Source organism: Cervus elaphus, chromosome X, assembly GCF_910594005.1.
Source record: "Cervus elaphus chromosome X, mCerEla1.1, whole genome shotgun sequence".
Taxonomy (NCBI): domain Eukaryota; kingdom Metazoa; phylum Chordata; class Mammalia; order Artiodactyla; family Cervidae; genus Cervus; species Cervus elaphus.
The window spans coordinates 139,159,833-139,187,456 of record NC_057848.1 but is presented as its reverse complement, the minus strand read 5'-3'; the positions used below and the strand labels follow the sequence as shown (position 1 = coordinate 139,187,456).

General features: G+C 35.6%; 1 protein-coding gene across 1 annotated transcript in view; it reads left to right on the top strand.

Annotated features, from left to right (window-relative positions):
* CFAP47 (cilia and flagella associated protein 47) overlaps positions 1-27,624 on the top strand; it is a 479,971-nt gene that overhangs the window by 138,988 nt on the left and 313,359 nt on the right. The window contains exons 26-27 of the mRNA XM_043897451.1: positions 1,417-1,626; positions 24,822-24,922. Of these exons, the coding sequence (XP_043753386.1) occupies positions 1,417-1,626; positions 24,822-24,922 (311 nt within the window). The remainder of the gene's footprint in view (positions 1-1,416; positions 1,627-24,821; positions 24,923-27,624) is intronic.

The window sequence follows — 27,624 nt, the reverse complement described above, 5'->3', positions numbered from 1 at the left end:
CATATATAATAAAGCAAAGTAATACGGTGAAATATTTATTGACAGCTAAAAGTTATCAGGTATTAATTAAAGTTAGAAGTGAATAATAGGGCTTCCCTGGTGGTCCAGTGGTTAAGAATTCACCTTGCAATATACAGGACACGGGTTTGATCCCTGGTACCGGAAGATCCCACATGCCGCAGAGCAGTTAAGCCCATGTGCCACAGCTACTGAGCCAGTGCACTAGAACCCACGGCTGCAGCTATTGAGGCCTGTACACCCAGAGCACATGCTGTGTGCAGCAAGAGAAGCCACCACAATGAGAAGCTCACACACCTCATCTGGAGAGGGACTCACCCTTCACACCTAGAGAAAGCCCACACAGCAACCAAGACCGAGCATAGCTAAAAAGAAATAAATAAATAAACCTTTTATTTATTTATAAATTTTTTATTTATATTTATATATATTATATATAAATATTATATATAATATAATTTTAATTTTTATATATATTATATAATATATATTTATATATTTATAAATATATATAATGTAATATATATTATATATGTTTTTATTTATATTTTATTTTTATTTTATATTTTGTAATTTTATTTATGTATATTATATATTATATAATTATTTATTTTTTATTTATATTTATAAATTTTATTTATTTAGAAACCTTTTATTTATCTACAAATAAAAAGAAGTGGATACTATATACTATGCTATTAAAAACCACAAACACTTTTAGACTGGCTAAATTATAGTATATAATGAAATATAGTGTATAGTATACTGTATAGTATATTAGTATATATAGTATAGTACATATTAGTATAATTAGGATTAGTATATAGTCTTAGTATAGTATATAGTACATATAGTATTAATGAAATGTATAGTATATAGTATATCATGAAATATGTGAATGTTAAGTATTAATAGAATATTTTAATGGTAATGATTGAAAATTATTCATGTCATATATGTACAGTGCTTAACTGTATGCAGTTTAAAAATAGGTATGTGTATTTGTTAATAATACTTAGTCTACATCCAATAAAGCTTTAGCTATTAAAGGGATGATTTTTAGTAAATTTTTATTAGGACATATTTAAGACAATACTGTTTTTATCATGGTTGTGATTAAAAGCACATTGTATTTGATCAGGCATTTAAACTGTTTTTTAATCCCGAGAGGACAAAAGGAATTTTTCATCATCTCATGCAGATTATCATATTATCAATTTTACTTATATTGTGACCGGAAAATGAGGAATGATATAAAAATATATTTAGGAGTTGGGCATGTTATTGTAAATATTTGTTTTAATTTTTCTGATGATTCAAAAAACAGAGGAAAGCACATTTAAACCCAATTACTTGCACATACTTTGAGCTAATTTTTTTTTTTTTAATTTTAAACAGGAATTCAGCTTTAAGTGTCCGCATATCCCCAGCAAAGCTTCTTGATGGTAATGAGATTCAGCCTCTTTCTGTGAGTTTTCCAAAAGGCAGAGTCATTGTGGGCTCTTCCCTTGGAATTAATGCTTCACTCACCTGCCGTCTCAGCTTCAAGTCATCTAAATCTGTATCACTTTTCACTCATGTTCTTTTCTACGATAGCGGAAATAACTGGTAAGACATTTAAATGTAGATTCCTTTGTATCTGACAGTGAAGAATAATAGGTTTATATTCTACACTATTATAAAATGTTAAAAAGAAAGATATCTAAACTAATGACTTTGGACATAACATGTATTTTTAAGTTCCAAATGCAATGTTGCTTTCATGAGAAACAGTGTGATAGTGGCTGCCAGCATATACTCTGGGGCTAGGCTGCCTGGATTTGAGTACTGGCTCTGTTAACTTTGGTGAAGTTAGGTAATCTTCTGAGTCTCTCGATTCTCTCATCTGTAAAATGGGGGTCCTAGCAGAACCTGTCTATTCTCTAATAACGGGAAACTTGTTGAGTTGATTATTATTGTGTTATTGTACAGGAACTGGCACAAAGGAAATGCCAGGTTAGTATTTAATGAAAATGAGAAACATCAGCGTAACAAGTTTCCAGACAATATGATTTTGTTACATGTTCCTTTGACAGGTTCAAGGAAATTAAAATACATCTAGGTTAAGCCATGTTTCTGGATTTCTTAAGATGTAGGACCAGAAATTTCACTTTTACATTATACCTTGAGATGATTTGACTTGCCAGATGGCGAACAGTGAATGTATAGAGCAATGAAGTGTGTTTTGAAAAAAAAAAAGTTTATGGTGTAGAGTGAATTGTATACTAAAAATGAGTATGTACTCCATGTGATAATTTATTAACTTTTAGTGAGGTGATTATGTAGTATATTCATAGTCAAAGGATTGATTCATGCATTAAGAATTAGAAGAGTGAGATACAGATGTACTGAAATGTTGCATCCAAGGAAAAGTGTGGTGGATCCAGGACCCAGCTTGTTGAGTTCTGAGCTCCAGCTTCCATGTCCCTTTCTCACATATGTTGATGGATAAAATTACCTAAGGTATACCTCTCAGACTATTTTTCTCTTTTAATGCTAGCAGTCCATCTTTTGTTGACATTTAAAAAACAACAGCAGCTTCTTTTAATGGCATTGCTTTAGACTTCTATCAAGAACTGAACTCTGTGCCTCCATCCTGGGATACTTCTGTCTTTTTGTACATTACTGACCTTGTTTATAGAAGTTTAACTTTACTTTGCTCTAGTCCACAAATTTGGATTTTGCCAAAAGCATTAAGTAAGGTGTACCTTTGAGCTCACAAATAAAAATCATGAATAACTTCTCCATGAATGCCTTAAAGGTAATGAAAGCTCAGACCACATTCACAGGGTGCGGAAGGAAAGAGTTTCAGTAAATGCTTTGTGAACTTGATGGCTTCTTGGATGGTGGAACAATTGCCTCTAAGAGAGGTATGAATAGGTTTCGCTGTTACACTGTGTTGATGTCTAGTCAGCAAACAAGATGTTAGGAGACCTGAAAACAGCCTCTAGAAAGAGGAGAGTCATATATTTGATGATGATGGTTTTCTTGTCTTTTTGTTGTTGTATGTTTCCTTTCAGCCTTGAGACTCATTTATTCTCCACTAGATTTCCCCACCCTTCTTCCCTTACCTTAAACTCCATTTCAACCTTCAGCGGGTTTGAGATAAGGTAGAGCTTTTGAAACTAATTTAGAAACTTCAAAAATCATAAATGGGCTATAAAAGCGTTGTCCATATACAAAGAAATATTCCCTGGAACTTTAATACTGGCAAATCCTTTTACTAATGCCTTGTTAACTCCTTATCTTGTTTCCCATAGTGCATATGATCAGCTCTTCTGTAAGAGAGCTAACATGAATCACTGAAAATGAATAAAAGAAATCTAAGTGACTTATTTATCAAAAAGATATGTGAATGTGCTATTCAGATATCAGCTGTTTTCTTCTAGAAAGTGGTTCTTTTGTCTGAACACTAGAATCACCTCAGGAGTTTTAAAAACTGCATATGTGTGCATTCTCAGTTGTGTCCAACTCTTCATGACCCCATGGACTGAAGCCTGCCAGGCTCTTCTGTCCATGGGATTCTCCAGGCAGGAATACTGAAGTGGGTTGTCATTTCCTTCTCCAAGGAATATTCCCCACCCAGAGATGGAACCTGTGTCTTCCGCATTGCAGGCAGATTCTTTACTGGAATCTGGAATTACTAGACAATTACTAGTAATAATTTCCAGGCAATTACTCTTGCCTGGAAAATCCCATGGACGGAGGAGCCTGGTAGGCTGCAGTCCATGGGGTCGCGAAGAGTCAGACACGACTGAGCAACTTCTCTTTCACTTTTCACTTTCATGCATTGGAGAAGGAAATGGCAACCCACTCCAGTGTTCTTGCCTGGAGAATCCCAGGGACGGGGGAGCCTGGTGGGCTGCCGTCTATGGGGTCGCACAGAGTCGGACACGACTGAAGCGACTTAGCAGCAGCAGCTCTAGATTGTCAAACGTTACCCTGCATTTGACTCTTGGAGGACTTGTTAAAACAGTTTCTGAACCTCATCCCCAGAGTTACTGATTTATTTCAGTCTTGAATGGGGCTTGCAAGTGGCATGTGTACCAGTTTCCCATTTGATGCTGAGGTTGCTGGTCTGGGGACAGAAACTGAGGTTGTTTGACAGCCGGAATTTCAGGTCCACCCTAGATCTAAGAAATCTGTGTGTGTGTGTGTGTGTGTGTGTGTGTGTGTACGTACCAGGTCATTCATGTGCACAGTAAAGTTTGTGAAGCACTGGATCTAAAAAGAATGAATAAAGGAAACTCCTATTTAGAAAGAGTAAACAGTGGAACACTTAAACATTTGTTAGGAAATAAAATTACCACTAGAAAATGGTATTGCTGTGAGATCTTTAGACAAAATACCCATCTTTCTTTTAGAGTAAGTTTGGTTTAGTTTACCAATACATTATTTAACTTAATCTATTTAAGATACCTATATTGTAAAGTATAATGCGAAATTCATAGTGGAGGAAATTGAAGTGCTACTATGTTTATCTTTTAGACCGTCACCCATTTGTAGAGTGAGAGAACCAACATTTTGAGATCAAGTCTTGTTATCGCTGTCACGCAACTTTGATTCCCTTTAACTTTTCAAGTTCTAGGATTTTATTGCTGTAACATGGTCAGTTTAGTAAGAAACCTGAGTAAAATTGAGTTATGATACATCATGTAGTAATGTATAATTGATTACATGAATAGGAAGATTTTGATGTTTTAATACAAGTTAAACCACAGGTTTTGTTTAAAATGAGAGGCCATTTAGGAATATACAATAAGAATGACACAGGGATATTTGGTAGATGAGGTTGAACTGAAATGAAGACTACTAGTCAGCTTGTATATCCTCACCAGTGTATAAAATCTTGAAACAATTTTTGGCTGGTTGGTAACCAGGCACTGTCCTAAGTACTCATGTGCTATACCTGGCCTGCCCTGATAACTCCTACTGGACCTTGGAGCCAGTCAGGACCTAATAACTAAAGAACTAAATGCTGTCGTAGTCAGAGTTCTAAGCATCTGGTAGTATTTTGTTTTGGGTCCGTCTCAGCGTGTCAATAATGATACTATTGGCTAGGAATCCTGGAGGCACTCAACCTGGTCCCTTAGTGCTTATGGTAGCCCCCACAGACATTTCCTCTTTCAGAACCAATATTGTGGCTGGACCTGGCTTTTTGGTTCCTATTGTGGTCATAAGATATACCTCAGCAACAGCCATCAGGGAACTTTGAAAAACAAGGTCTTTTACTCATAGAGCGTACCTGGCTTGCCTAGGGCCATGCATTGAGGTGGGGGGTGGGTGGAGATGGGGAGCAATTGAGCAAAGGTCTGAGTTCTGCCTTTATTAGGATCTCGGGTGGGATACCTAGGGTTTTGTACATTCACTCTTCATTGGTGAATTTAAAATATAAGTGTGGGAATTAAAGCTCAGGAGAGGAAAAACTAGTGGTCTGTCTGGTCGGTTATCTAGGTCAACCAGAACTTTCTAAGAAGGAGAAGTTCATGGGTACAGCAGCCTGGCTCTGCATCTCTTGGGAGGCTGGCAGTTTATTTATTTCAAATGGATGTCTTCGAAGGGAATGTCTCAGCAGTCAACAGTTTAATGTGAGGCATTTACATTACAATCAGGCAAGCTCATTGTCAGTCCCTTAAACAACAAATTAACATACATCTCCCTTTTAGAGTGTATGGTTCATTGATATTAAAAAATGAACATTTTGAATATCATCCCCTTTTCATATGAAATGTGATTGTCTTTACAAAAAACATAGTTAATGTGGTTCTAAGGACAATAGGCAGAGAAGGCAATGGCACCCCACTCCAGTGTTCTTGCCTGGAAAATCCCAGGGACAGGGGAGCCTGGTGGGCTGCCGTCTATGGGGTCACACAGAGTCGGACACGACTGAAGTGACTTAGCAGCAGCAGCAGCGACAATAGGAGCTGAGTTCCAGCACACTCCCTGTTGCCTGGTGTTCAGAAGGTTCAGTGGCCTTGGCTCTGAAGCTGCCACAGAAGTGTCTGCTCTATGTATTTCTTGGCAGACAAACTTCTGAGTAGTGCATGATTTAGTTGCTCACTTGAAACCAACACAAATTTGTTGTTTTCTTAATCATGAGCAAGATATGATTTAGCAAAATTCTTGGCCTTTTCTTAAAATTAGTCACCATCATTTGTTTCATGATACAGATTTTGAGGTACTGGGTTATACGTATCTTTGACATTAAAACAAGTGAATAAGGATTTGCATATATAGATAAATTAATGCATTAATAAGAGTTTAAATGCTAAACTGGAATTTCTCCCTTATTCATTGATATATGTTAGTCATTTCAGTCTAACTTTAGAGATGAACCACGTAGTGTTAATTCCAAATGTAGTTTACATTTTGCTGGTGAAGAAATATATTTTAAAATGTGCAGACCTGTTGTTTAAAACTGAGAACATACAGTTCTTAATTTTATCAACTCTCTCTATGTACAGTAGAATTTCATCAATCTTGTTATGAGTTAAAACATATTTTTGATGCATAATAAAATTAGTTATGCTTACCTCATTAAAGTAATACGGCATTGACAGTAACTTAAATTGAAATTATGTATTTTTGAAAGCATTCAGTATAATAAAAAGGAAATGAGGAATAATGAGAGCTGATTCTAATTATTGTTTACTCAGTGCATAATTTGGTATTTGTGTAAGATGTATTTGGCAACTTTGGATTGGTTGCTAGTATTTTAAAAAGTATTATTATCATACCTCTTCCAGAGACATTTCTCTTTCTGAAAGAGTAGGAACCTGCATCACAGAGAGGAGACCAGCAGAGAATGAATCAGACCTAGAGGCTTGTGGAGCATTAAGGCATTCAGGTTGGCAAGGCCACCTTAGTAACCATAGTGTGAATTCATATCTGCTATTTCTGTGCTTTTCTGGGATATTTGGATATTTAAAATAAGGATGTAGATGCATATTTAAAATACATATAGAAAGTGATTCACGAACCTTTAAGAGACACTACCAATTAAGTAGAAGCAGCTTTGGAGGTATTCAGTGCTCCCCTTATGGATTAACAAGAGCAGTATTTAGAATGTGTGTGTTCATCTTTTGGAGACTCTCTTCTTAGCATAAACCTGCTGCGCATGGTCAGTGAACCACCTAGAGTTTTAGCGTTGTGTCTGCTAAAAGGCAGGTAGTTGGAAATTTCAAGAGGATTTCAGTAACCATCTAATAGATGAAGCTGAAGGCAGTGTTGAAATATTGCCCTAAACTTTATTTGTTGTGTTTTGGGGGCTAGGTTATGCTTGACACCATGTATTTGTCCACCTTTCTTCATGGTGTGTGTATAAATAGAATAGGCAAGAAGCAGGGTTGGGGGAGTAAAAATTTATAAGGAGCTATGCTTTATCCTGAGATAATCATCTGTTCCTTATTGCTTGACCTACTCTTAAGGAAGGCTGTTTGTAATGGCACCTAAATTCTATGAAGAATGTTATTTTCATGATAGATCTATTAAACCAAATCATAGGATTATAACAGAGTCTCAGTGGTAAAGTAGAATGTTTGCTTATATTTAGCCAAAACATAGGTATTAATAGATGGGAAAACAGTGGAAACAGTGGCTAACTTTATTTTTCTGGGCTCCAAAATCACTGCAGATGGTGATTGCAGCCATGAAATTAAAAGACGCTTACTCCTTGGAAGGAAAGTTATGACCACCCTAGACAGAATATTAAAAAGCAGAGACATTACTTTGCCAACAAAGGTATGTCTAGTCAAGGCTATGGTTTTTCCAGTGGTCGTGTATGGATGTGAGAGTTGGATTATAAAGAAAGCTGAGAGCTGAAGAATTGATGCTTTTGAACTATGGTGTTGGAGAAGACTCTTGAGGGTCCCTTGGACTGCAAGGCTATCCAGCCAGTCCATCCTAAAGGAGATCAGTCCTGGGTATTCATTGGAAGGACTGATGCTGAAGCTGAAACTCCAATACTTTGGCTACCTGATGCAAAGAGATGACTCATTTGAAAAGACCTTGATGCTGGGAAAGATTGAGGGCAGGAGGAGAAGGGGACGACAGAGGAGGAGATGGTTGGATGGCATCACGGACTCAATGGACATAGGTTTGGGTGGACTCTGGGAGTTGGTAATGGACAGGGGGGCCTGGCATGCTGCGGTTCATGGGGTCACAAAGAGTTGGACACGACTGAGCGACTGAATTGATTGATTGATAAATAAACCAGGGTATTATAAATAATACCAGGGTATTATTTATATTTATTATAAAATAAACCAGGGTATTATAATAAACTATAAACACGCTGGGAAATATTGAAGGCAGGAGGAGAAGGGGACGACAGAGGATGAGATGGTTGGATGGCATCACCGACTCGATGGACATGAGTTTGGGTAAACTCCAGGAGTTAGTGATGGACAGGGAAGCCTGGTGTGCTTCAGTCCGTGGGGTCGCAAACAGTTGGACACGACTGTGACTGAACTGAACTGATAAACAGGAAAATATTCTTAATTATGATTTGTTTGTCATCCATTTGTGGCAAATGGTGGTATTTAAAATTTGTATAGAAATTGCAAAAGCCCCAAACTTCCCAGGTAATACTTACCATGTTGTCTCAGATTATTAAAATCATACTGCTTTTAACACTGGGTTGCAGAATAAAAGTTAACCATAGATGATGTGATTTTGCTCTTTTCTTTCTTTTGCTTCTCCACCTCCCCCCTCCCTTCTCTTTGGAGTCAGTGATGGTTGGAGAACCTCTGCCCTGCTTAGAGATTTTTAATTTTGGAAGAAGTTCCAGCATTTGCCCTTTGTCTCTCCCTTAGTGACTGTGAGCACTTACCCAATTGCTGATCTTTTCAGGACTTCTGGAAGTTGGATGCAGTTGACAGAGTCCTCTCCATCTTTTCTTCCTCATACCCTGTCTGGCTACTCAGTTCTTCAACTATTTGTAAATATGAATTGATTAATCATGGAACTACCTTAACAGGATTATAATATTTGATTGCAACATTTACTTTATTCATAGAATATCAGGCATTTAAATAACAAAATGGAATGCCTGCTCATTATAACAATTCACAATACAAAAGTTAAAAATACCATTAATAGCTTAACTTCTCTACCTTTCAGTTTTACACAGTCACATCATGTGTTATAATTGTGATTTCTTTTCATGTATTACCTTTGGCTATACAAATATATGCAACTCTTAACTATGTATGTATATGTGTATGCACAAATATACATATATAGATAGATTACTCTTAAGATAACATAATATTATACATATTAATTGTGGGGTTTTCCCCTGTATATGTCACACAATAGAATGGAGTCAGAAGGCAATCTGGGGCTTATGGGCCAATCTATCATTTTTGGCTCCTCGTTTCTGAGGTGGCTTTCTGCTGTAGTCATTTCAAGGCTAATGGAATAGAATGAAGAGAGTATAAGACAACTTCTAAGGAGATGAACCAGAGCTCGTTACCTTTGCTAATCTGTCACTGACACAAGCTTAGTCCCACGGGCTTGGGTAGGTGCATGTGCAGGGACCTGTGTGGTAGTGCGTCCTGCTGACACTTGGGAAGGGGACTCCATTTCTTTGAAGAAGAGGGTGGCCTCTGGGTGATAGCAGACTCTACTCCAAGTCATAATGACACTTTCTCCTTTTCAGTACTTTGACTATTTTATTAAATTTTAACTTTTTATGTTTTATAAACCCTTCTTGGTGTTCTAATTGCATTTCATACAATCAGGCCCTTCAGGCAATCGCATATTGGCCTTCTTTACCAGAAGTTTCACAGGACCCACAGGACTCTGACTCTGGTGCCCTGCAGTCTGGGTAGTTGTCTTAGTAGGGTCTGTGTGGAAGAGGGTGGCAGGAATGCATGTGGGACCCAACTTTCCTGAATTTTCCTTTTGCTTCCCAGATATGTTCATCCTTTTGTGTTGGTATTAAATCCTTGGATTTGTTTTTAAACATACCCTAACTTCTAGGTTTGTCCATTCAACACTTCAGATTCTTTCAAAGAAGTATACCGATAATTGTATACTGATCTGTTACTAATAAAAAGAAGTTTGTTCAGATACTTCATGGTATGGCAGTTGGGGGGTTTGTCTCTTGACAGCTAAAGGTTGCTTCTTACTGTCTTTGCCCATTATAATCATATCTTGGGGATAGCGTAGGGAGATATTTGTGCTAACATTCCCAATTCTTAACTGCCAGCATTGATTCCACATTTGCAAGGAAATTTCCAATCTCTTCAAAATTTGTACTCAGTGGAGGTGATAATTTCTCGGTGATAACTTTCAACTACCCCAGCCGTATCAATTTGAGGGCATTTGGTTTACAAATTGCTTTTTCAATTAATTGACCTCTTTTGAAGTTTGTTTTTTATTTTTTCTTAAATAATACAGATCAAAGTATGTAAAACTAATATTTTAAAAAATCGTTGCAAAGTAAACCTTCTTGTATTTACCACTCCGGTCAGAAATCACAACATCACTGGTGCCTCAGAGATCTCTTGTATCTGTATCCTTCCAGGTCATGGCAAGGCAAATGTTAGTCACTCAGCTGTGTCTGATTCTGTGACCACATGGACTGTAACCTGCCAGGCTCCTCTGTCCGTGGAATTCTCCAGGCAAGAATACCAACATTCCCTTCTCCAGGGGATCTTTCTGACCCAGGGTTCAAACTCGGGTCTCCTGCATTGCAAGCAGACTCTTCACCATCTGAACCACCAGGGAAAACCATAGCTTTAAATACCATACTGTATCCCCTTGCTTATTAGATATTTGAATAATAGCTATTGCTGAAGTTTTGTGATATGTGATATATACAGAGAGTTCATACTAACAAATAAATGCTAGGCATGAGGAAAATTGAATGAGAAGTGCATTTCCCATCTTGGTCAATACAATTCCAATGAAAACCTCAAAGTTCTGTGCTCTCCAGAGGGCTTTATAGATTGAGGGGATATGAAGTCCTTGACTGATCACTCAGTCTTTCCTTACTTAAACAGGGCTGCTTAAATTATGTGTTGACCTACATGTATCTGTTCTGTCATAAAATACACCAAGAGTTTTAGGTTAGCAATTTGTACAGCTTGGTATACCAGGTGATTGTCTCACTTGTTGGAGTTTTCTGATTTAGAAATCAAGATCAAACTGCATTGGGAATTCCCTGGTGGTCCAGTAGTTAGGACACTGAGCTTCCAATGCCAGGGGCCTGGGTTCAATGCCTAGTTTAGGAACTAAGATCCTGCAAGCTGCATGGCCAAAAGAAAAGGAAAAAAAGCGGGGGGGGGGGAGCAAGGGGGAAAAATGGAACTACACCTCCTAGTGCCCCTTTAAGGAGTGAAGTGAGATTAGCCGGCAGCCTCCATTTGTCAGCTTCTACAGGATCTATCTGTCTTAAATTCTTGGTACCACTTGGCCTGGGTTGCACCCCACCAGCTGGCATCTACTTACTGATTGATTGAGACAGGTTTAGAGGGCCAGGCATTTCAGCCTAAAATGAGAAAACTGTGAAGGGCAGTCCAGAACTCCCTGCCCAGCTGACCAATGCCTCATCAAGCCTGTGTAGCTGTTCTACATCACCCTGTTCTCCACACCCTGCAGCCCTGCCACTTCTTACTCTCATCTCCAGCCTGCTTCCTTCCCCTTTCTTATACAGATGCTGATCCTAATAAACCTCTTAAACCTCAAACTGTCTTCTTCCAGTAACCCCAACCTATGATAATTAGAGATTGGATATTATGCTTGTGGGGTCTTTTAGTTCAGCTAGATCTTAAATACAGATGTCAGTCACTCCATCCATCCATCTGCCCATGTATGCAGGCAAAACTCAAAAAAGCAAAACTCCTGAGTATTTATGTCCTGTGTGGTGGTCTTTGCCTTTAAGGAGCTTTAGTTAGATGAAAGAGATAAGTGTTAGGTGACTATGAAACACATTTAAACCATTTACTGAACTCTCTACATGAGAGTACTTAAAGTTTACTCTATTTTTGAGAAGGTATAATGCCAAAAGTTACTCTAAATTCAGTAACATTTTGAAGTAAAATTTATTTTGACTTACTATTAGAGCACATACAGAAATCCCTTAGTTCATTTTTTAAAAACAGATGTGAGCATTTGCAGTATAAAAATTGGGAACCATTTTCATCGATTATGGACACCTCTTAGTAGTTTTAGTGTTCCAAGTCTGTTAATGAAATTGAAGAGATAACCTTTGGATGAATTTTATTTACATTTTTGGAAAGGAATAAAGCAGTACAATTAATATATGTTTTCTATTTTCCTATTATTGGAATTGCATTCAGTCAGTGGGAGTATTCTGAACGAGATCATACAACTTTAGAATATTAATGAGAGAAGAGTGTTTTATGCTATACTTAGTGGATTGCAGTTCCTGGTTACTTTTCCCCTTCCCTCTGGATCACTTCTCTAAATGCCGGGAGTCCTTAGCTAATACTACTATCTGTAACCGCATTTCCTTTGAAATCAATGTCAGGCTATCTCCTGGTTTCCCAAGCCCTTGTGATCTTTCATCATACCCTAGTTGATCACTAGTGAGTGTTCCCTTGCCTAGGTGTTAATATTTAACCTCCAAGCTACTAATTTATAATCAACAAATATTATTCTACATTACATTTATCTAACCAATGAAAAACACATATCTCATGGTGGAAATTCAAACCTTTGGCCAGATGGTTGGTAAAAGGAGTTTTCACAAGGAATTCTATTAGAGAAAGTTCCATCATGATAGAGATGGCCTTCAATTCTGACCAACTGTGATCTTGGTCTGTGTTACTATTTGTTTATAAAAATACCTTCCTTAGAATAAATTAATTATAGATGTTTCAAATCACAAATATCCATTCTTTTCTGTTCAGTTCAGTCACTCAGTCATCTCCAACTGTTTGCGACCCAATGGACCGCAGCATGCCAGACCTCCCTGTCCATCACAGACTCAAGGAGTTTACCCAAACTCATGTCCATTGAGTCAGTGATGCCATCCAACCATCTCCTCCTCTGTCGTCCCCTTCTCCTCCTGCCCTCTATCTTTCCCAGCATCAGGATCTTTTCCGATGTGTCAGATCTTCGCATCAGGTGGCCAAAGTATTGGAGTTTCAGTTTCAATATCAGTCCTTCCAATGAACACCCAGGACTGATCTCCTTTAGGATGGACTGGTTGGATCTTCTTGCAGTCCAAGGGACTCTCAAGAGTCTTCTCCAACACCACAGTTCAAAAGCATCAATTCTTTGGCACTCAGCTTTCTTTATAGTCCAACTCTCATATCCATACATGACTACTGGAAAAACCATAGCTTTGACTAGATGAACCTTTGTTGGCAAAGTAATGTCTCTGCTTTTTAATATGCTGTCTGGGTTGGTCATAACTTTCCTTCCAAGGAGCAAGCATCTTTTAATTTCATGGCTGCAATCACAATCTGCAGTGATTTTGGAGCCCAGAAAAATAAAGTCAACCACTGTCTCCACTGTTTCCCCATCTATTTCCCATGAAGTGATGGGATCAGATGCCATGATCTTGGTTTTCTGAATGTTGAGCTTTAAGCCAACTTTTTCACTCTCCTCTTTCACTTTTATCAACAGGCTCTTTAGTTCTTCTTCACTTTCTGTCATAAGGGTGGTGTCATCTGCATATCTGAGGTTATTGGTATTTCTCCCAGCAATCTTGATTCCAGCTTGTGCTTCCTCTAGTCCAGCATTTCTCATGATGTACTCCGCATGTAAGTTAAATAAGCAGGGTGACAATATACAGCCTTAACGTACTCCTTTTCCTATTTGGAACCAGTCTGTTGTTCCATGTCCAGTTCTAGCTGTTGCTTCCTGACCTGCATACAGATTTCTCAAGAGGCAGGTCAGGTGGTCTGGGGTTCCCATCTCTATTAGAATTTTCCACAGTTTATTGTGATCCACATAGTCAATGGCTTTGGCATAGTCAATGAAGCAGAAATAGATGTTTTTCTGGAACTCTCTTGTTTTTTCGATGATCCAGCGGATGTTGGCAATTTAATCTCTGGTTCCTCTGCCTTTTCTAAGACCAGCTTGAACATCTGGAAGTTCATGGTTCATGTACTGTTGAAGCCTAGCTTGGAGAATTTTGAGCATTACTTTGCTAGCGTGTGAGATGAGTGTAATTGTGTGGTAGTTTGAGCATTCTTTGGCATTGCCTTTCTTTGGGGTTGGGATGAAAACTGACCTTTTCCAGTCATATGACCACTGATGAGTTTTCCAAATTTGCTGGTATATTGAGTGCAGCACTTTCACAGCACCATCTTTTTGGATTTGAAATAGCTCAACTGGAATTCCATCACCTCCACTAGCTTTGTTCATAGTGATGCTTCCTAAGGCCCACTTGACTTCACATTCCAGGATGTCTGACTCTAGGTGAGTGATCACACCATCGTGATTATCTGGATCGTGAAGATCTTTTTTTGTACAGTTCTGTGTATTCTTGCCACCTCTTCTTAATATCTTCTGCTTCTGTTAAGTCCATACCATTTCTGTCCTTTATTGAGGCCATCTTTGCATGAAATGTTCCCTTGGTATCTCTAATTTTCTTGAGATCTCTATTCTTTCCCTTTCTATTGTTTTCCTCTATTTCTTTGCCCTGATCCCTGATCAGTGATATCTTTGCACTGATATCTTTTCTGTTAGATTCATTTAAAAAAAACTATATATACAATATGTGCATATATGTGTGTGTATATATGTGTGTACGTGTGTGTATATATATATATATGTATTTATATATCCTGAAATATTCTAAGAGCTACAGTGAAAATAACCTGAAAAATTACCTACTCTATTTTTTAGCCAGGTCATGGCTATCTTCTAAAGTAAAGTGCAATATAGTAGTTTAGGAATTGCTTAATGAAAATGAGTTTTATATAAGTTCATGTCATCATGGAGGGAGTTTGCATCAGGTTGCAAGTGTTGACCTACATAACATATCTAATAGCTGGAGCTTCAGCTCTAAGTTTTTTGGAATTAACCATTAATTATATAAGCATGTAAGCAGCAAAATGCCAAATGGTTCACCCAACTTAGAAATAATTTCTCAACTCAGTTTTAATAGGTATTATTGCAATAATCACAGTATAGAGCAGCCACCTTTTTAGCAATTGTGTTTTTGAGGGGTTACATTACTCGGTTAAAGTAATCTGTATTTCTTTCTGGTTAAAGTTTAAAATGTTTCCTGTGTATTTTTAGAATGTAATAAATTTACATGCTTTTGTGAATGCAGACATGGTTTATACATTAATAGTATATATGTATAACTGAAATATGTCCATATGTGAATATATGTATTTAATTTTTTCAAACATATTTCAGTGCTGACAAATTTTGCTTTTTGCCATAATTCTTTCCTGGAAACCCCATTTTAAATTGTATTAACAACTATAGTATTTTCTGATAAGAACCCTGGATTAAAAATTAAACATAATATATATATTAACCAAAGTTAATGATCTTGAATTGTAAAAATAGGTCCTAAAGAGAGATTTAAGGTTTCCAAAATGGTTTATATCAATTATGAGATTATTTCCACATTATTGGGCAGACTAAAAATGAGATGACTCTTGTAAAAAGAATTGATATATATTTAAAATTTTGCTGAATGGACATATATTTCTAGACTTGATGAATATTTATAGAGCTCTTATGTGTCTAAAGAAGAATTCTCTGCCCTTGTCTCATTCTACTGTGATACAAATCAATGGAATACTTTTATATGTGAAACATACCTCGGTGGATGTATGCACATTTAGGTCAAACCTAAAATCTCTTTTAATTCAATAAATTGGTTTATAGCACATATTTGCTAGAATCATTAATGCTTGTAAATAGCGGTGAATTGATGGACTGCAGATAACATATATTGTGGATTATTGCAATGCCCAGAAGAGTAGCTATAACTTTACTATTTTCCCCTTCCCTTAAGAAAGGATATGGAAAAACAAATAATTGAGAATCACATCACATTATCATCAGGAATCTTTTCAGTATATTTTGATTGATTAAAAATAAATAATTCAAAACTCTGTAAATTTATCACTGATTAACGAAATGGCATATGATGTCATCAGTTGTGGTAGATTCTTCTGTCTGCCAACATCATGAATGACCTAGACAGTTATAAATATACATTACAGCAACAGATGAAGTCCAGTTGACCTAACATAAAAGCACTACCTGTAGTAAGCATTAGATATTTAAATAACTTCTCAACCTTTTCTTTGTGTGTTAAGTGAGGTTACATGTGAATTATTTTGCTAGCAATTATGGAATTGAGAAACATTGTGAATAGGTATGGATAAGCTGTTTTGGAAAGCTTGTTCAAGGATCTTTCTTTTGTGTAACCAATTCTGCAAAGCAAACATGATCATCCAAAGTGAGTCCATCCTTTGAAAGTCTTCATTTAAATACTGTATGAATAGCAATTAGGACGCGTTTTTGATGATGATGTTGGCAGTAGTGAGTTTTAAAAATGACAAGAATTTTCAAAGGGCTCACCCAGATATTTTCTTCTCCTTCTATTTCTCAGTTTATTCAGTCCTATAAATAGGAATCTAGATCACTGACTCAAAGCAGCATTAACTGTAAACTCTCCTTTTAACCCTTCATAGCCATTGCTAGTTTTTCCAACATGTTATTTTATAGTTTTCTAGCTGCCTTGTAGAGAAAGATTTGGACAGACAACCAAGACTGAAAATATGTGCTTCCAAAACCCACACCCTGCCACCCTGTCCCTTCTTGCTCTGCTCATCTCTTTGTGAATTAAAACCATGTTCAGTAGGGCTGTTTTTAGAGTGTAAGATCTGCCTGTAAATAGTGTGTATATAGGAGCAGATCCTTAGTTAAGATGAGAAATATATAAATTATATCATAATATTTCTCATGGTGTTTGACATATTGTTGACAGACCATCACAGTACTTCCTATGCTGTTGGAAAGTGATAAAGTACTATAATTACTAGGAAATTTATCATAGAGATTTAACATGGAACTTCAGTGTTTCATTTCTAGAATGATTTGGGATGACAAGCATAAGAGTCTCTTATCTTCACTGTTGATTGGGACAGATTTAGAGATGTGTAATTAGAGTTTTAATTATCCACCAGCTAACAACCGGAGAGATGAATGATCAAACTTTCCACACCTTATTTAATGAATTAACGTGGTCACCATGCAATTCAATACAAAAATTGTAATTTGTAAAAATATAATCTCTGTCTTACTTTTGTTGTTGTTGTTGGTTTTACGTTTTTTAGCTTGCAGTGACTTCCTTCCTATAATCCAGTAGTGTAGAAAATAATCAAATGGGACTAAGACAATAATGACTGAGTATGAGGAAAGGTATATAGTATGTGATGTATGTATATGCCTGTGTGTATACATGTACACATGCACTGTATATGTGGATTAGATTAAAGGAGACTGATGTACTAGGCTGATTTTATAAAGATGCCAGTATCATAGATGAAAAATTATGAATAGTGGCACTTTCATTTCAGTCAGTGTAATGTTTAAGGACATTTTTATGATACTTATAGATTTAGTAAAAATCAAATAAATCCAGTGACACTATAGGAATCTCTTATTCTTAAACTTATAGTATCCAGAGGCATCCTTTTTGTAGTAACAGAAAATAAAGATAAGTCCAAAACAGCATCATAGGAATATTGAAATGAAAGTAAATGAGAATTTCTTTATGATCCTGAAACTTGAGTCAGTTGATATTCCAAAAAAATATATCAATCACAACTCTGGAACTTTATGACTATACTGCAATATATTTATTCTCTTAATTGATTCTTAAAAACACTTGTACAAAACAATATAATGTGGTATAGTTGAACTAATAGTAATTTGGAGATATTTTGTAAGTAGCATTACCAAAGCAGGGCAGTAGAAATAAAGCTATATTGGAAAAAGGATATGATACTGTATAGTAAATTGAGTCCACAAGAAGAAAAGATGAGAACAAGAAATCTAATGCTAATGAAATCTAATATAAAAAACTATATAAATCAATTTTTCCTTTTTTCTCTTAACATCTTTAGAAGACATAAGATTATATAAAATGAACAATTATAGCACTAGATTGTTGGATTTGTAACACATAAAGATGTAATTCTCTGTGACAATAAAGCAAAGGAATGGAGCTATATTGCAGCAATAGTTCATAACATAGTGAAATTGAGTTAGTTTAAATCTGGAGTAGATGCTAAGTTAAGATGTGTATTATAATCCTGAAAGCAATCAATAAGAAAATAACTTAAAATGCAGTTAAATATCTTTGAGGAATTAACACGGTATACTAGAAAGAATCCACTTAATGTAGAATGAGGCAATAAAGAAAACACAAAAGAAAACACGTATAAATGTTTTCATACAGAAAACAAAATAGGAGATATAAATCCAAAAATATTGATAATAACTCTACATGTGAATGTATTAAACAATCTAATCAAAAGACAGAAATTGTTAGGCTTGATTTAGGAAAAAAAACTACAACTCTATAGATTCAAAGATATGATAAGGTTGAAATTAAAAAGATGGAAAAAGTTATACTCTGCAATTCACAACTATTAGAGAATTGGAATGGTTATACTAATATTATTAAAAATAGACTGAAAAGATTGCTAAAGAAAAAGATGAATATTTTATAATGATAATTATAGATTCTCAATCCATCAAGGCCATATAAAAACTATAAACATATAAATACCTAACAAGTGATCCTTGAAGTCTACGAAACAAATAGATTTGAAAGGGAAAATAAATAATTTGGAAATAATTGTTGGAGATTTCAAGACCCCAATGTCAATAATGGAGAAAACATCTAGACAAAAAGTCTATGAGGGTATTAAAGACTTGAAAAGCACTGTCAACCAAGTGCTTTTAATAGACATCTTTAGAGCATTACCATTTAACAGCAGCAGAAAACACACTTTATTTCAAGTGCATATGTAACATTCTCTAGGATAGATTAAATGCTAGACTATAAAACAAATCTCAAGATTTTTTTTTTTAATTTTATTTCGTTTTATTTAGTTTTGACTGCACTGGGTCTTTGTTGCTTTTGCATGGGCTTTCTCTACTTGTGGCAAGCGGTGGCTACTCTCTAGTTGTGGTGCACAGGGCTTCTTATTGTGGTGGCTTCTTTTGTTACAGAGCACAGGCTCTAAGATGTTTGGCCTTCAATAATTCCGGCTCATGGGCTCAGTAGTTGCAGCTTGAGGTTTCTGGAGTGTGGGCTCAGTGGTATGGTACACTGGCTTGATTGTCCTGCGGCATGTGGGATCTTCCTGGACCAGAGATCGAACCCATGTCCTCTGCACTGGCAGGCAGATTCTTAACCACTAGACCACCAGGGAAGTCCACAGTCTCAATATTTTTAAACATGACTGAAGTCATAGAAAATATGAGCTCCATCACAGTGAAATGAAATTAAAAACACAACAGAAGGAGATGTGGGAATTTCACAAATGTGAGGGAACTAAACTACATACTCCTGAATAAACCAGAGTCAAAGAACAAATCCAAAGGAAACTTAAGAAGTATTCTAAGATAAGAGAAAATGAAAACATATATCAAAATTTATGGGATACAGCTAAAGCAATGTTTAGAGGGAAATTTATAGTTTTAAATACCTATATTAAAAACTATGAAAGATTTCATGTAATAGTCTAACCTTCTACCTTGCACAACTCAAAGAAACTAGAAAAAGAGGAGCAAATTAAATTCAAATAAAGTAGAAAGAAAGGAGTACTTAATCTGTATCCTAACAGATTAGATGATTTAGATGAAACTGACAATTTCCTAGAAAGATGAAGACTATCCATGCTGTAGAAGAAATAGAAAATCAGAACATGTTACAATTCTTATCAAAAGTTGACTAGTTATTTAAAAATCTTCCCACAAAGAAAAATCCAGTCCCAGATGGTTTCATTGCCGAATTCTACTGAACACTTAAAAAATCAAGACTAATTCTTCACAAACTCTCAGGCACTGTGCAGTTTCGAATCCTGGCTCAGTGGTTGTCAACCTTTCAAGCCACTGACCTATCTCCTTGGAGGAGCCCTTCCAGAAGGCTTTACGCAACCCAGACAGAGTGTATATACTTTGGATGAAAGGTTGATGAGGATCAGATGTCCATATGGTCTCAACATCTCACCACCAATTACTACTTTTAACTACAAGTAATAATTCTAATTAATTATTTAACATTCAGGATGGGCAAATCCATGGAGACAGAAAGTAGATTAGTGACTTCTAGGGTCTAAGAGAAGGGGCAAATGGGGAATGAGTGCCAATGTTTATGGGTTTTATTCACGGATGATGAAAATATTTAAAAATTAGGTAGTGGTGATATTATACAACTCTGTAAATATATTAAAAACTACTGCGTTACACATCTTAAAACTATGGATTTTATTATATGTAAATTATACATATAATTATATGTAAATCATATTTTTAGAAATACTCTATAAAAAATGAAGACATCTGATGGGCAACACCATATTAAATGACCATATTCAGCATCACAAATAATGAGGAACACTAACCTTCTGTGCTTCCTGATGCAGTTAAGCTGGAAGCATGCCACAACACATAAGGATTTCTTGCTACAAATGTTTAAATCTTTTCCAGTCACGAGAGGACAGTAAGAGCAAATCAGACAGCTTGACTTTAAAATGTCAATGCCATGAAGGATCAAACAAGGCTCGGGAATTGTCCTGGAATAAAAGAGACAAAATTTAATGACTGATCCCAATTTGGACCCTGGCATTATTGGGACTCTTGAATAAGGACTATAAAGTAGATAATATTCTTGTACTAATGTCAAATTTAATGGTAATAATGACAGAATTTTGGTTATATGAAAGAAAGCTCTTATTCTTAGGGGTTATATGCCAATATTTAAAGGTAAATTTGTGTACACGTACCTTTTAAGAAAATTAATTGCAAAAAAAAAAAAAAAAAAAAGAAAATTAATTGCAAATAAAAAGGAAAGAGATAAAGGTAGCAAAATGGGAATTGATGAACTTAGTACAGGGTGTATACACGTGTAAGTTCTGTAAGTTTAGAAGAATTTAAAGTACATAATTGGAAGCAGAGGAAATAAATCATTAATGAGAATTATTAGATGAACCTGAAATAACAGAGAAAAAAATGTGTACTCCATACATGACTTTACATATATTATGGTATTTATTGTTTGATTTATCACAGTAAAATATCAGTAGTTTGTCCATAAAAATTCTGTTTAAAAGAGTGACTCAAGTTTTTCCTAATGTATTTTGCATTGTCCCTTAGGGTACAGAAGTACCTTTTGTTTCTGTATACAACTACAGAATTTCCACCTCTAGAATTTGCATGTGTCCAACAGGAGAATTTGTTTACATCAGTTTTGTAAATGCTGGTTATGGTTTACTTAGAAGCGCATTTGAAGTCAAATATTTCCTCCTGAGAACCCAGGAAAATATTTATAGCTTTTAAAAAAGTCTTTTATTTAAACCAATTTTTAATAAGGACTTATGTAATTTAACATTATTAGACTAGCTAGAAGTATTATAGTGTGTGGTTTTTAATGAAATAATTGACAAAAAACTATTGAAAAACATTTATGTTTATGTTCATCATCACCTATGTGATTTTATGCAGACTTCCCAGCTTTGAACATCTCTGCAAGACAGGTCTGGAAGCTCACCATTCCTATGCAGTGGCTAATATCAGAGCTTTGTTTCAGGCAGATCGAATTTGAACTTGGACCCTCTCTTTTCTCATTGGGTGAACTTAAACAATTATTGACTTTTTCTGGACTTTGCTATTTTAACCGAAAGCTGAGAAAATTAATAATACCTATCCTCTAGGACTGTTGAGAGGATTTAGGTAAATTAAATAATGCATGTTAGATGCTCAGCACAGTAGCTACCACATTTCCACCATGTTCGTCAACATCTGCATCGTATCAACTCTGTTGTTACCAGGAATGTCCATCCCAATTTTGGTCCAGTGAAACTGTTCTATTTCACTCATGCCTGAAATTTTCTATTTAAATCCCAGAATGGAATTGAAATCCATAATGTCAGAGTGCCTTTTCATTTCACTGTTACTGTAATATTGAGTATTTTTAGAGTAAATCCTTTACCACATAGTTCCTGTCTGTGTGGATTGGCATAGAGAATCCATAAATAACACCATTATTCTTTGATAAAATACCATGAAGTACCCAATTTTCTCAGAAATATTTTTGTTATAATGTGTTAGTATTACCGACTGAAAGTCCTTTTTCTGTTTAAATGAATTTTTAATAATATCAATGTATAAAGTGTCCATATTCCCATACTGTATAAGTTGTCCAGTTTCTGTATTGCATGCTCCCAAGAAGAATGTGGTCAAATGAATTTTGTGTATGTTGGTTATTCTTTAAGGAGCATCTGAAATCATATCTTATCATCTGACTAGTTTTATAAGAGAAAAATAATTGATATTTATTCCCATTTTATTCTTAAAGTGAAATTTTATTTCAAAATATATTTTCCTTAGTTTTGTACCATTTCATAAATATTTCAAGTGATAGTGCTTCTTGTGTTTGTTCGTTTGGTTAATTGTCTTGGGTAGTGTTGTCCGCAAGCTAACTTTTAGATGAGACCTCATGGATACGTTATTTATTAGGGAAGAACTCCCAGAAAAAAAAAAAAGTAAGGAGGTAAGGGAAGCAGAACCAGGAATCAGTCATCACAAATAAATATGAAAATTGAGTCCCAACCTCACTTTGATCCCTGGAGTTCTTTGCAGATGAGGTTACCATTGTACAGTTTTTGTGCTATTTGAAGCAAGATTGTCGGACTATCAAACTCCCACAGCATACAGGCATGGGCTGCAGGATTACTCTGAGGACCATAAGCTCCTAAGGCAGTTGGAACTTTCAGTGGCTTCAGTAGCCCAGTAGTAACTCTCTGAAGAAGGTAACCATTACCCCACCATGCCCACCCAGAGGATGGGAGTCCAGCACAAAGACTACTTCCTGGGGGATAAGAACTTAAGGACAGAGCACCCACAGGATTTGCTAGAGTTGTCTTTTTTTCTTTCCTTTTTTTTTTTTTCCTGCTTCTATAATCACTGTTAAAACAAAATTAACATTTTTGGTTCTAAGATAGCAACGATGATGGTGTCTGTTGATAAACTATATTATTTAATCTGAAAAATATCCTTAAACATAGTTGGTCAGTTAATGGAGTTTTGATTGGTCGCTACACTTGGCATAAATGCATAGTATGTAGAAGTAATGATTCATGCTATCAAGGAATTTTAAGTTTCATTTTAAGAGGGAAATCATGTGGAAAAAATTACATATAAAAATACAACCTAATCCTGAAGAGGACAATCTAATGCATGTGTTTAGGATGAGGCAAGGGAATGACTAGGGTTGGTTAAACAAGACAATGTTGAATCTGTATATTTTGCATAATATTTTAATACACACTAATTAGTAAAGGTGAAAACAATGCATTTCTTATGGGAAAATATCTTATGCAGAGCTGAGGTGAAAATCAGTTCATTTACATATAGCATGTTTATTTTAATGTCCCTTGACAACTCATTATATTTCAGCTACAGACTTTTATTAGTCTCATCCTATTCTATATTTTACTTGCAGTCTATATTTTACTTGTGCTCTATATTTTACTTGTGTTCTGTATTTAACTTGGATTATAAAATGAGATTTTATCATTTTGCCTTGGCCAGTGACCATAATAAGCTAGATAGAAGAGCTAGTTTGATAGCTGGTTCAAGAGTAAAATTATCTTGATATGCTATAATGCAGAACTGAAACCAATAAGGTGGTATTACAGTGATATAGATATAAAATATAGTATTTATATTAAAAAATCAGTTGCACAAGGATAGAGTTGTCACCTAAGTTAGGTCCAGTATCATCTAAGAGTGTTTTGTGACTGGTGAAAATGACAATTTCACAATGCTTTTATAAAATAGAATATGCAGCTTGTGGAAGGTAATATTATTTTGTACTGGTTGAACAGCTTTTACAATATTACTTTCAATTCTCAGACACATTTAAAGGATAAATACAAAACAAAAGATCATCTAAAGAAGTTAGGTGGTATGTGAAATATTTAAAGGCCTTGAAGTTGAAAGAACCCTTGAACATTCTAAATGTTTTTAATATGGAAAAGAGAGCTTAGAGAAGATATAGTGAACTGTATTTAAATATTTGAAGGAATGTAATGGAGATTATAGGTTGTAGATATGATTTTGTGTTGCCCTGAAATAGAATTTGTGAGGTTACAGTTCTCTAGATATGAAATGGCTTGTTTCTGAGTCATGAGTGTCATGCTGGTCCTCTGAAGCTAGATACCATTTGTCACAGACTCTATGGAAGAAGGTGAGTGGATTAACTCTGAGGCTCCTTCAACTCTAAAATTTCCTGAATCTGTTTGCGAACCTGCATAATTACAAGCTGTGTTTTAGAGCACACTTGAAAGTGAAATTTACCATCTCTGCTAAAAGCTTTAAAAGTAAATATTTTTACACCATTAAGCTAGATACAATAGGTATTTAAGAAAACCAAACTATTGATAGAAGGAAAGAAAAATGATGACTAATTCATGTCTTGATTGTTATAGACATCCAGGATAGCTAAAATTTTTTTTCATTGTGTTTACTGCATCTAAAGATTTTAATTTACTAAAATGCAATATTTTCGCTTTTAGGTTTCCACTTCCAGTTACTGCAACAGCAGAAAACTGCATGCTTACTATTTATTCATATATGGCAATTCATCTTGATGAGCAAAAAATTATTGTAAAATATGGTAAGTTGTTATAAATTGGATTTTTCATTCCCATTCCATAATAGAATGACTATTATTTCTTTTTTAATTGAAGTATAGTTGATTTACAGTGTTGTTTGATTTACAGTGTTGTGCCAATCTCTGCTGTATAGCAAAGTAACTCATACACATACGTATATTTTCTTTATATTCTTTTCCACTCAGACACTCATGACTCAGGCTTATCAGAGGATACTGAATCTAGTTCCATGTGCTGTACATTGTTATTTATCCATTCTGAATGTAATAGTTTGCATCACAACCTCAAACTCTCAGTCTGACCCACTCCCTCCCTGCTTCCTCTCTGACAAATACAGGTCTGTTCTCCATGTCTATGAATCTGTTTCTTTTTTAGATATGTTCATTTGTGCCATATTTTAGGTTCCACATATAAGTGATATCATATGGTATTTGTCTTTCTCTGTCTCACTTACTTCACTTAGTATGATAATCTCTAGGCCCATCCATGTTGCTGGAAATGGTATCATTTCATTTTTGATGGCTGAGTAGTATTCCATTGTCTATGTGTGTATATATATGCCATATCTTCTTTATCCATTCATCTGTTGATGAACATTTAGGTTGTTTCTATGTCTTGGCTATTGTGAGTAATGCCGCTATGAATGTAGGAGTGCATATATCTTTTTGAATTACAGTTTCATCTGGATATATGCCCAGAAGTGGGATTGCTAGATCATATGGTAATCCTATTTTAGATTTTTTAAGAACCTCCACACTGTTTTCCATAGTGATTGTACCAACTTACACTCCTACTGACAGTGTAGAAGGTCTCATTTTCTACACACCCCCTCCAGCATTTTCAATTGTTAAATTGAGAATGATGGATAGTGCAAAAATTTTTTTCTGTGTAGATTGTTAAAGGCTTAAGTTTCAGCGCTGAATGGCAGGTCTTGTCTGTTTTCAAGTTTTCTCATCTTCTCCACTTGCTTCAAAAGTTTACCACTCCTGTAAAACCTATTCAATCCTGTTCTGCCTCATTCTTGGGGGACTGAGACTTTTCAGAAGAACTGGAGGCCATCTGGCAGGAACACACTGACTTTTCAAATTCCAAACATGCCTTACCCATCATCTGTCCCATCACAAAGCCAAGGAAAGAAGAGTCTTTCCTGCCTTAGGCTGTCCTTTATCTTAGTCTCATTGTCCAGGGACCTTCCTTAATCAACTAACCTTGCTCACTCTTGCCCTTCAACTTCTGCTTCCCTCTTAGCTAATTTGGGTGAGTGTGCAGGATGACAATAGGGAGTTAAGAGGAGACTGTATCCCTTCATTGAACAGGCTTGTTCCCAAAGAGGAAAAAGAGTGAATACAAGCTATGCTTGCCTATTTACCAATCCAATAAACCACTCTATTTTCCACAGAGAGGGAGACAAATAGCAGAGGAAATTAGGCAGTTAGATCCATTAAACTGTTGTCTCTGCACTACTGAAGAGCAGTTTATACTGTTGACCCACCCCACCCCCCTCATCAAGCTCTAAAGTGAAAGTGAAGTCGCTCAGTCGTGTCCGACTCTTTGCGACCCCATGGACAGTAGCCTGCACCAGGCTCCTCCATCCATGGGATTTTCTAGGCAGGAGTACTGGAGTGGGCTGCCATTTCCTTCTCCAGCATCAAGCTCTAGGCTTCCACATACCCTGGGGTCTCTCCTTACTGCTCTGATTGTTCCTTCTCAGCGCATGTGTATTACAAATTTTGCACACATTTTCAGAATTTTAAAGATTTTTCTGACAAATTTTGATGTTATATTCTTCTAATATACTGGATGGATGGGATGTGAGATATCAAATAAGACAATGTAATAGAAAGAGCAGAGGATGAAAAGTTGCAGTACCTGGCTGGAAATTCTATTTTGGGTTCTCACCTCACCATTTTACCATAAGCTTTTATCTTTAGTACTCAGATCCTTAAACATCTGTTATTAAACAAAATGTGCTTTATGGGGGAGCAGCATGATTCTAGCAGTGTGTTTATAAAAAAGAAAGGCTTTTGTGAAGATTCTTAGACTATAAATAACTGAAATGTATTATTGTTACTGTCATTTTATTATTATTGGTATTATAACTTATTATTATTACTTTACCACTTTTTTCTATTTTTCATAATGCCCCCTCCACAAATAATGAGAAATTACTGTACAAAATACTGCTATCTCTTTAGAAGGAAAAAAAATGGAGTCTTTGTATTTGTATGATAATTGTTTAAAATAATATATCCATTTGGGTAAGCATTACTATAGAAAGATATCATGATTCTTAGATAGTCTAAGATATCTTCAGAAATATGCAGGCAATGATTTATAACATATATTTAGTGCCTTCCAGGCATATGACATTCTGTGCTGAGTGCCTTATATTTGTTATTTCATTTAGTCTTCCCAACAACTATGGTTCAATACTCTTATTAATCTCACTTTGCAGATTAAGAAACTGAGTCATAAATGACCAAAATTTGATAATGTTCATATCCAATAAATTTATTTTCTTAATTTAAAAAAATGAGTCATAGGGAGGATGAGCACATTGCTCAGGGAATTCTAACCAAATTTATGAGACCTCAGAGCCTCCATATGTAGTTTCTGTGCTCTAGAGAATGATAGGTTCAGTAAAGGTGAAATCTTAAAACCTACTAAGTATATCCAAAAGTAAAGAAGTATGTATGACTTATAT